The 10,982-nt window shown below is 42.8% G+C and overlaps 1 protein-coding gene and 1 long non-coding RNA gene across 2 annotated transcripts in view; both read left to right on the top strand.

Annotated features, from left to right (window-relative positions):
- Positions 1 to 2,930: 2,930 nt before the first annotated feature.
- PON2 (paraoxonase 2) overlaps positions 2,931 to 10,982 on the top strand; it is a 32,102-nt gene continuing 24,050 nt past the window's right edge. The window contains exon 1 of the mRNA XM_014853329.3: positions 2,931 to 3,239. Coding sequence (XP_014708815.1) covers positions 3,166 to 3,239 — 74 coding nt within the window. The 5' untranslated portion in view covers positions 2,931 to 3,165. The remainder of the gene's footprint in view (positions 3,240 to 10,982) is intronic.
- Positions 4,684 to 7,307, top strand: LOC139045220 (uncharacterized). Its single transcript, XR_011503145.1, has 3 exons — positions 4,684 to 4,818; positions 5,341 to 5,435; positions 7,202 to 7,307. It is a non-coding gene; the product is annotated as an uncharacterized lncRNA (long non-coding RNA).

Raw genomic sequence — 10,982 nt, 5'->3', positions numbered from 1 at the left:
ACTGCTCTGGGAAGAGAGGCAGCAAATTCCACAGCCCTCTGTAGAAATCAGTGGCGCGGATGAGGGTAAGCACAAGGGCTACTTCTGCGGAAGCTGTTTCAGCAGCAACACTCAGAGGGAGAGTATGGAGCCACATTACTCTTCACATAGAGAAATGAGGGAATTAGGAGATCAAGTTTGAGGGGCCTCACTAGTCATGTTAATAAAATTAAACTGAGGTTTCTCCAAGCTTCTCTGAGATTGAGGTTAGGTAGGTTTTGCTGGACTCGAAAGCTCTGGTTCTTTACCACAAATGCCTCTGTCGTAAACTCCAGGGCATTGTTCCTCTTGATGGCCCAGCACCAAGACGGCAACGAGGCTTCATCCTGAATCGAGATCTGTCAGTAGCTACCGCAGGGATTTTTATTTCCCTTTTGTTGTGTTGTTTGAAAAGATTGTGAGGACAAATCTAGGCTTGGTGAGGAACATTGGTAGAATCAATTAGTGATGTCTGCCAGCCACAGGCAAGGGAAAAAGGGGGAGCCAGCACAAGAGCTGTGTTTTGCTATCCTGAGTGCATCCCAAAAGATACAGACCTTCAACCCTTTCATTTCAGCTGAAACAGGCTGAACAATTAAGAATACGACTTTTTTCTAAAGCCTGGGAATAGCAAAAGGGAAATAGACATAGAGAATAGCACACAACAAGGTAATCTTATTTATAATTTATGCTTTCCTCATTTCGTGACACATGTGGGAAGGCATCGGTGCCTGGCTCCTGACCTGGAGGCCATGAGGCACAGTTTTATGTAATTTTCACCGTCCAGAATGCTTGGGACAAGACTCTCAGACCTAAGACAGAAGCCCTGGCGATAGTACCAGGCCCTGTGTTCTAGGTCCTCCTTCTAAATTGTGATTTCATATGTGGGGCTCTTCTCTTCCCCAAAGACTGACACCAAAAATGTCCCTAAAGAAGAGAGCCTACTCCTACCTACCCGATCATAGGATAACCATGGCGGAATTCTTAATCAAAGTGGTCCATGGATAGAATTCCAGAGGTTCACGAACTTGGACAAGAAAAAAAAATCTAGATTTCAAATGGAATTTAGCATCTCCAATTACTTTCTTCAATTACTAAAGTAGAAAACAAACCTCAGAAGTATTAGCAGTACTTATAACTTTGTTACTAATGAAAATAACAGTTATTTTCATTATTTCATTACAGAGTTGCAGGTATTTTGAAATAACATTTATGTTCATTACTATTTGAAAGAAGGGTGCTTGTTATTAAATGTATTAATGTAGCACACATCAAATTACCATATTACTGTAGCACAAACTTTTAAAAGTATTTTGATAATTGCATTTAATTTAATTGGTCTCTTTTGCCATCCTGTGCATTTTATTGTATACACTTATAAATATTATTCTGAGAAGGTATCTATAGGTTCACTGCTGCCAGAGTCCATGAGACACAAAAAGGTAAGCCTCCTGGGCTTTCAAAGGACAACTCTCTATCTACTATTCAATGTAACCTAACATCCCTTAGGACTGAATCAGAGACACACACAGACAGAAGCAGAAGGGTCTTTCTGTGCGGGGGCGGCAAGGGAGAGGCGGGTGAGAAACTAGCATCTTCTTTTATTTACCAGTTGTTTATAAAACTGACATTTATTAAAAATTGGTGATCATGGCTGGCCAGCCCAGTGGCGCATCGGTTAAGTGCCCATGTTCCACTTTGGTGGCCCAGGGTTCGCTTGCCCGGATCCCGGGTGCAGACATGGCATGGCTTGTCAAGCCATGCTGTGGCAGGTGTCCCACATAGAAAGTAGAGGAGGATGGGCACGGATGTTAGCTCAGGGCTAGTCTTCCTCAGCCAAAAGATGAGGATTGGCAGTGGATGTTGGCTCAGGGCTAATCTTCCTTAAAAAAAAAAAAAAATTGGCGCTCATGACCATTTCCACCTACATACGGCAGGGTGGCAATTAAACACGGGAACCATGAGAAGCTTATTTCCAGCTGACTCATTTATTATAATTGTCTCGACCTTTATAAGTTTCCCTTTTATGCTGTTTTTTTTCTTTATTCATGTTATGGTTGTTAAAGCAAGGCGAAAAAAAGAAAAAACACAAAACTGCTCTTATTCTCCTTAACTGAGTTTAGATCCAAAACAGTGTCCAAGTCTATGTTTCTAGTCTAGATGAAGCATTTCTAGGAATGTTACCGACACATTGGGTTCTTATTGTCCCCCAGGATCGAAATCAAGAGAGACAACACATGGGAGTAGAAAACTAAAAGTTTATTAGCTTGTGCACAGGCGACGCACAAGGGAGCGGAGGCAGAAAGGAAAGGGGCGCGTGACGGCTTGTTACTGGGCGAGACTGCGGGGCTTTGATCAGGCAAAGGCTGGGGAGGAGGGCCTTGTCCTGGCACATAGAGGTGGGACTGTGCTTGCACCTGCGCGATCATGTAGCGTGCTACCACATGGGACCGACGTATCATTAGCATGCTGGCTCTCCACCCAAGGTGTGATTTTTACTGTGCTAATGGACCTAGGGTCACCTTCAGTGGACTCCTGGGTGCTAGGGCGCATGCGTAGGCCCACCAAAGTCCAGAGGCTGTGGCAGGTGGATCTCGGTGGCCTCTGATTCTCCTGGCTTGCTGATTGGTTCGGGGCCTTATCTTGTTAGGCCAGGGGCCTTGCAGATGGCCTTGTCTCGTTAGGCTGGTTCTTTCCTCTCATCTACAACCTGTTACAAAAAGTAGTAATTCCATAATGAAATAGACAAGATCTGACCCAGTATTTTTTTCCGTACTAAAAAAAAATCTTTAAAACTTTGAAAGTTTCTTACTGGAATATCGATAAAGATATTTCCTCCTCTTTGAAGAGGAGGAAAATGAGAAGGGCGGGAGGGCTGCCGAAGGTCCTCGTGGGCGTTGTTTGCTGGGGAAAGGAGGTGCAGGAATCCGGAGTTTCACTCCATTAGCCTCGACGGGCGCTGAGAGGACGGCCCCGTGCCCCAGGGAGGGTGTCTGCGGAGGCAGGGTTGCGGCGACAAAGGGCACGGCCGGGCGAGGGCGGAGCCGCCGCTGCCGGGGTCGGACCGGCGGGGCCGGACGGAGCGGGGTGGCGGGGCGGCGCTCAGTGCTCCCGGCCGGCCGAGCAGGCGGCGCCGGCTCCAGCGCCATGGGGCGGCTGGCGGCTCTTACCTTGCTGGGCATCGCGCTGGCGCTCCTGGGCGAGAGGCTCCTGCTGTTCAGGTAGGTGGGGTCCTCTCGGCCGGGGCCGGGCCGCGCCTCTCCGGAGCCTCCCCGGCCGCGGGTCCCCAGCTCGAGCGGCCGCGGGCTGCGGAAGAGGGCGCAGGCCGCGGGGGGAGCGGGGCGCCGGCCGCCGGGCTCTCGGTTCCCCGGCGGATGGGACACCCCGCCCTCCCGCGGCTTCTAGCAAAAGCCACCACCGTTTGGGCCGAATCTCGAGACTTTCGAGAAAGTTTATAAGCCTTTGCTGCCTACCAAGTTCTTTTCTGCCTAAATTGACAAGCGAACGCTTTGCAATTACTCGAGGGCTCACCGAGTGCTTTAACTTGAAAACAAAGCTATTATTCATGCACTGAAACTTTAATTATGGAGATTTATTTCAGGTCATTGGTGCTGCTTCTCTTTGTTGCGCAAACCAGGCCTCGTCTTTAATAAAGTTGTTCCCAGTCCCTCCCCCGCGTAGTTTGAGAAACTCTGCGGCTAATTTGGCGCTGCAGATCAAAGATACTCGAGATATGCAGCTACTGTTCTTACATCACTTCCTTATTTGTCCCTTCACCCGGGAATCCTGAAGCCAGAATGTGAAGCAGTACAAGCCTAGTCCATCTCAAGTTTTCCTTATGATGAAAAAACGCAGATGGGTGGACGTCATAGTTTCTAAATTACCAACTCAAATTTTATATGCCTCATGCAAAAGAATTCCAGAAATATTGAGCACCTCCTGTGCATGGGGTGCTCTCCTAGGCTTCTGTGGTAGAGTAAGACACAGTCCTTACCCTTAAGAAGTTCACCCTATTACAGGCGAGGACCGAAATAAATCTCTAAGTTAGGATGTCCAGGACAGGGTACAAACCAGCCCCTACAGGCGGAAGGAGGAAAAACTACGTCCCCTGAAGGTGGGGTTCAGCAGTAGGAGACATTTGACATTGGCCTTGAAGGATGGTGGAAACACACATGGGGATGAAGAAGGCCATCCTAGTTGGAGAGTGCCGCGTGAACAAACGGAACCGCGGGGGAGGGGGGGGGGGCGGGCGGGGGGAAGGGGGACGTTTGGAAACTACCAATAGACCGATTTGAGGGGAGCATAAAGTTAAGGGATGAGAATAGTAGGGTTGGGGGAAAGGATAGGTTTTGAGATTAAATATAGGTTGAAAGTTTGGGGCCTTTTTTGATAGGCAGAGGAACTATTAATGTTTGTTGTGTTTTGTTTTTTAAAACAGGAACCTGTTTAAACCATATAAAGCATAATCAGTAGACAGGAACCTGGCAGGATGGATTGGAGCAGAGCAGTAGTTCTCAAGCTTGGCTGCACATTAGGATTTCCTAGAGGACTGATGTCTGGGCTGCACCCCCAGAGATTCTGATCCACTTGGTCTGGGTGGGGTCCAGGCATAAGTATTTTTAAAAATTCTCGTGATAATTCTTTTTTTTTTTTTTTCCTGAGGAAGATTGGCCCTGAGCTAACATCTGTGACTGTCTTCCTCTACTTTGTACGTGGGACACTTTCACAGCGTGGCTTGATAAGTGGTGCCTAGGTCCACCCCCAGGATACAACCGGTGAACCCTGGACTGCCAAAGTGGAGTGCGTAACCTTAATTGCTATGCCACCTGGCCATTCAGTTAAAGAGTTGAGAAATACTAGAATAGAGAGTGAATAGACATGGGGAAACTAGTTAAAATATTGCAGTAGTTTGGAGAGAATAACAAGGGCTCAAACTCCAAAACCCCAGAGAAGAGGGGGAAATCAAAGGCAATACCAGAGTTCTAGGCTCTGCTGTCCTGGAGCTGTAACTTCATTTGCTGATAAAGGGATGCAAGGAGGAGGGACAGAATGTGTTTGGGGTGAAGGTTAGAGTTAGGGGAGGAATGCTTACTGGTAGGAACTAGACATGTTGACCTTAATTTTCATGTTGTGTAGTTGCTCATCCTGGTCTGCAGAATATTCCTGAGTTGGGTGATTTTGTATGAGCTATCCAGCTCAGTTTCAAAGGCAAGACCCTAAAACTCACAGGCTCATTGTGTTGTCCCTAAAGTTCAAACCACCAGTTCCACAAGTTGAAGTTTTCTCAATTAACAGTCAATTTTTTCTTCTTACTAATCTTAGGGTTTTAAACTGAAGTCCCTTTGAATGGTAAATGTTACAGTTGCAAACCTAAGAAAAAGTAAATAAAGCTTATTTACGAAGAATGCACCTGATAGGTAATTTACAATTTAACGCATCTTTTCTTTATGAAGACTTGACTATAATATACTTCATTGAGCAGTGACTGTGTGGGGTGGTAACTTCATTGGATAGTTGAAGCCCCAAATTGGCTGATGTGAGAATTTGGGGATGACTAATGAGTGGCTAGATTTAGCAAGTAAAAATGCAGGCTGCCCTGTTAAATTTGAATTTCAGATAAACAGTGAATCACTTTTTAGTATAAGTATATCCCATGCAATATTTGGGACATAATTAATCTTTCATTATTTATCTAAAATTCAAATTTAACTGGGCATCTTATATTTTATCTGGCAACCCTATGATTACACAATATCAAGCGCCTGCTGTTTACAGAGTTTGGGGGAGTGCTCAAATGCATAGCATTGTTCCTTTCTGACCCTTGGAGTCTGTTTCAAAAAGCAGTATGTTCTCATTTCCCCAGAAGGAAAGGCTCTTCAAAAAACAGGCTTTTTGTTTGTTTTTGCTTTAATCTGGTACCTGCTGTTTCATTACTTTATTTTTAGAGATGGTACCTTGGCACTCAAGTTATTTTTCTCCCTCAGAGTACCTACTTAAATTTCAACTGGAATTTCAGGTAAACAATGAACAATTTTTTAGTATAAGTATGTCCCAGGTGGATAAATGGAATCAAAGTTGTGTCTTTCCTTCTGAACTGTAACTGGCTAAGGTTCCCAGGGAAAGATGGCCTATTACACCCAACTTTTCCGCTTCTCCCTATTTGAACAATAAAGGGGGAAAACAGAATACACAAATATTCCCAGGCCAGTCGCTCCCTCTTGCACAAAAAGTACACACCCTTGAATGAATCATGAGACTTGAGTGCACCAGAAACCTATATGTGGGCAGAAACCCCCCCAAAACAAGCCTCTGAACATTCTGCTTGTTGCCTGACGCCTTTGATGACAGCTCCACCAAGAAGCTATCCAGTCTGCTTTTGAACACTTCTAAAGGGTCAGGCTTTTTTTTAAAACCACCATCCTCCTTATCAGTTATTGTGTGACTACTATGTACTGGTCACTGTGTCAAAAGTTCTTTATATTAGACCAAAATGTGCGTTTACTGACATTTGGAAAGACAGCCCTTTTACATTTATGCTTTCATTGAGGCTTCGTATATGTTGTCCTTTCTGTATTATACATGTAAAAACTGAGGCTGGCACAGGTTAACTAGTTAGTTCAGCAAGTAATTAGTGCTGAACCTGTACTCTAAGCCAGGTCTTGTGATTCCAAATAGTTTCCCACAGCCTCCTAGCTTCTCTGCCCTTGGAGCAAATTTTGCCTAAGCACAAATTCTTCGTTTACTACGTGCAAGCATGCAAGCATTACAGGGGCCCATGGGGTGAAGTCCCAGGGTTTCACAAGTCTGTATATAAAAGATAAAGCCCCTGTTTGTCTGTAGTTAAGTCTTTACTTAAAAGATAAAGCCCCATCAGTGGTTTGTAAATTCAAAGGCAGTAAGATACGCAACAAAGTAATGCCTGATAGTAACAGTGTTCTCAGTTTGCTCAAGACGTGTTGGTGCCACAGCCCTTACATAGTGAGCAAGATAGTAATTAGTGGCCCCTCTCTCATTCCACTCTGCATGGGTAATGCTGTCCCCTGGGTGAAAGAAATAGAGATTGATTTCATGGTAATGACTGTTGGTTAAGGGTTCATGCTTGGTGCCAGATAGCCTGAATTCATTTCCTAGCTCCACTGTTTACCTGAGACCTTGCTTTTTATTTCCTCTTTCCATACTTCAGTGTCCTAATCTGTAGGATGGGAATAATACTACCTGCTCCAGGGTGGGTCTGTGAAAAACAAATGAGTTTGTTCTTGTAAACTGTGAGAACAATGCCGGACGTTATCGTAAGTGCTCAATAAGAGTTACCTATGGTGACAGTGATGTTTGGGCAGGGGTTCTTAGACTTTTTGTGCCGTAGATCCCTTTGGCATGCTGGTGAAAAACCCGACTCCTTCTCAGGATCGTGCTTTTAAAATGCATAACATAAAATACATAGGATTACAAAACAAATTATTACGATTTAAATTAATACTAACTTAAATATTTAAAATACTGTTGCCAAACTATTTTTAGAATCTAATATATGATATAATAACATGGGGTTCTTTGTTAAAGCCTTACATAGATCTAGAGGTAGCTGAGTATCTAACAATAGCTATTTTGAAGTAGCCATGAATATAAATGTTATTTTCAGATGTCTATCATATACTGAAATGTGATGTAACAATGTCTGTAATTTCTGTTAGTGAGAGAGTCACAGGTACTGCTAGTAGGAAGTTCTGTGGTTTGTTGCCTGCACTCATCATCAAAGGAAATACACAATTCCAGTTAGAGGTTTAAATAAAGATGTATTTTTTCCCCATCCAAGTTCATGGATCCCTGAGTTTTACCGTGGACTCCTGGAAGATCACTGGACCCCGGATTAAGAACCCTGATGTACACGTTTCTGGTGGAGTCATTTGGGGAAGGATTGCTGGCCCAGTTGAAGGAAGGCAGTGTATATTCTTCCCTGTATTATGTACTCGTAGCTACAAGGAAAATAACCAAATTTTAATGAAAAAGAAAAGGAAAGCAAGAAAAATAAAAGGAATGTAGAGCAGAGAAGGCAAATAGCTTTCATTCTGAGTGTCCACTTTAATAGACTGGTGGCAGAGGTTGCCGGAACATTGTGTCTGAGGCTAGCTCTGGGTTAAAGGGAAAGAGTGCTGTGATTGATTAGGAATGTCTGCATGTTGGCAGAATGGCCACAGCCCTGCCGTCTCTGACCTAGTACGTTCATAAACGTGCTATGGATATAAAGTGTTAAGGAGCAAATTGGATGTAGCAAAAATATCACATATTTGTGTTTGTACCATTTACGTATTTTTTTTTGCATGAATGCATTTAGGTTTATTGATCTGCTAGTCTAAAGAGGTTTGTTTAGCTTTCTCTTGTATATTCCCCAAACTTCTTAAATCTGCTATCAGTTAGGAGTGCTCTCAGTGGCAAGAAACATAATCAAATTAATGGTAGCTTATACAAATAAGGGCTTATTTTCCTCACATGAGAAAACTCTGTAGGTGAGTCATTCTAGAGCTTGCCCATTGAGTCAGTGATCACATGAAGGAATTGGGTTCCTATATTTTTGTTCTTTGATCCTCCACTGTTGGCTTTATGTCTTCATATTTGTCATGTTAAGGCTGCGGAATGGTTGCTGTAGTCCCAAGCACCGCGTGTGTGGTCAAATCATGAAGAAGGGAGAAGGAGTGATGCAGTTAGCTCTCTTCGTGTGTCTGCCAAAATATCAAAAATATCTTTCCCAAAAGTCTGGATCATATGATTACCCCTAAATACAAAGGACACTGAGAAAGCAAATATTTGGCTTGCCCGCCTCTACAATGGAAAGGAGCAAGGAAGAAAGGGGGTGAGAATGGCTTTAGGTTTGTCAGCTAATAGAGTCTGTCACCCTGGAATACAGAAGTCTGCTAATGAATAGGAAACTGATAGTGCTGCCTGACTGAAAGCCTAGCAGTTTTCTACTGAAAGAATTTGAAAGTCTTGATGGGCCACAAAAGATGGAAGCAAAGTCCTCTTTTCCTTTTATCATAAAAGAAAGACAAGGAAAAATGATTTGATTAACTAGAAGTTATGCACAGCCCTTGTGTAACTCTTCAGTTTTAATAGGAGGCAGAGTGCATATCTAGAGATGATACTGTGCAGCTAAACCAGTTGATGAAGATTGCCCTATTAGCAAAGTGTAATCATCAGTCATTTATGCAAACTTAAGTTGACTCTGAAAAATACCCCGTATTAAACTGTTCAAACACATCTGAATTTTATTTTATCCATAGAGTTTATCTTTGAAAAAGGTACATGGTAATCATCATTATCCCTATTTTTATATAGTTAAAAGGGCATAATAGTAAGTTGTATAAAATTGACACCTAAACCAACGCATGATCCAGAAACTTGATGAAAGTGCAGCTGTGACCTCCTGACTTGTGTCTACATCTGTTTCTGGAATCATACAGCATCAGCAGAACCTTGGAGGTCATCTAGTCTCATCCTTTTTGATACATAAGGAAGACCGAGGCCTATGGAGATTAACTGACCTGCTGACGGTCATAAGCCTTGCTGCTAAGACAGAAACACAGATCTTTTCACTCCTTGCTGAGAAAAATATAAGAGCAAATTCGAGCACTGCCTCTGTGTGGTGTTTCCTAGCTGGGCGCCGAAGGTCAGGAAAGCTGCTCCATCTCTGGGTCTGTTTCTTCATCTCTAAAATAGGGATAATGGTACCTACTCCTTAGGGTTGTTTTAAGAGTTAGATGAATTCATTCAGGTAAATCACATAGAACAGTTGTAGACTTGGTAAATTTTAGCTATTTTTATTATTGATTTCCTTTTACCACCCACGATTTTATCAACAGCATCCTCATCATCACTAGTATTTTTGCTGTTACTATGTTAGGCTAAATATACTTGTTTTCCCCTTTAAATTACTCCTGGGACTCGTAGATGTGAGATTTATTATATTTTTATTGCTTTAGTGAAAAAATTTTATTTATTTTTAATTTTTATTATGTTTATATATTTATTTTATTCATTTATTTTTATTTTATCGCTTTAATGCTATGTTGTTTCAAGAAATTTAACACTATTTGAGTTATGTGACTTCAAATACACACTGATTAACACTTTAGTTAGAAACGTTACATATGATATGAATTGCCAGAATATATAGTTGCCACCACCCGTTGGTAATTCTGGGTTATCTAGGCCTAGGCTTTCTTCCATTTTGCTGAGAAACCAGTAGCTTTCCCCATATTCAGTGTCTAGAAGTCAGAAGCTGTCAAGGATATGAATAGGAGAGAAACATGTGGCAAATTGTCATTTTGTCTCTTAAATGCATAGTATGCATGAAACACTGTGAAAAATGTAAACTACTCTATAAGCACTATTGATACTATTTATGACTGTAGAGAACAGAAAGAGGAGCTGAGACAATGAGAGAAGAGAAGGGAAAGCCTGTAGTATGTGGTCTTCAAAACCATAGATCTCAGATGTTTTTGCCCATACTGCTTTGTGGCCCTCTACTCCAGGGTGGGAAGGAAGGGGGAAGACACAACATTTTTTCACCATTTCTTCACTTTAGTTTTCAGAAAACAACAACAGTAAGTAGTTTTGCTAAAGTAGTTGGTGCTCTCCAACCTTCTCACCCCAATAAATGTTGTCATGGGGATGGGACCTTCTCCACTCATTTCTTAATAACCATTGATGGGGTGTGCCAGGCTGTGAACAATGCCATTGTCTCTTGGCCTCCTTTCACTTACTCACTCCTTTCTGTCATTTTGCAGAGGGTCTGAGCATTTTTAGGCTCCTAAGAAGGAAGACAGGGCCTCTGGTTCTGCGTCTGGAGCTCTTCCCACAACACCAGAGCTGTGAGAAATGTGGCCTGGTGCCATGTTCATATTCGCATAGGAACTTGCCTTAGAAGTTTTATTAGTCGAATTATTAGCATTCTTCTATGACCCATGTTC

This window comes from Equus asinus, chromosome 1 (genome assembly GCF_041296235.1).
Source record: "Equus asinus isolate D_3611 breed Donkey chromosome 1, EquAss-T2T_v2, whole genome shotgun sequence".
NCBI lineage: Eukaryota > Metazoa > Chordata > Mammalia > Perissodactyla > Equidae > Equus > Equus asinus.
The sequence above is the reverse complement of the archived record's forward strand: the minus strand, read 5'-3'. Positions and strand labels throughout refer to the sequence as shown.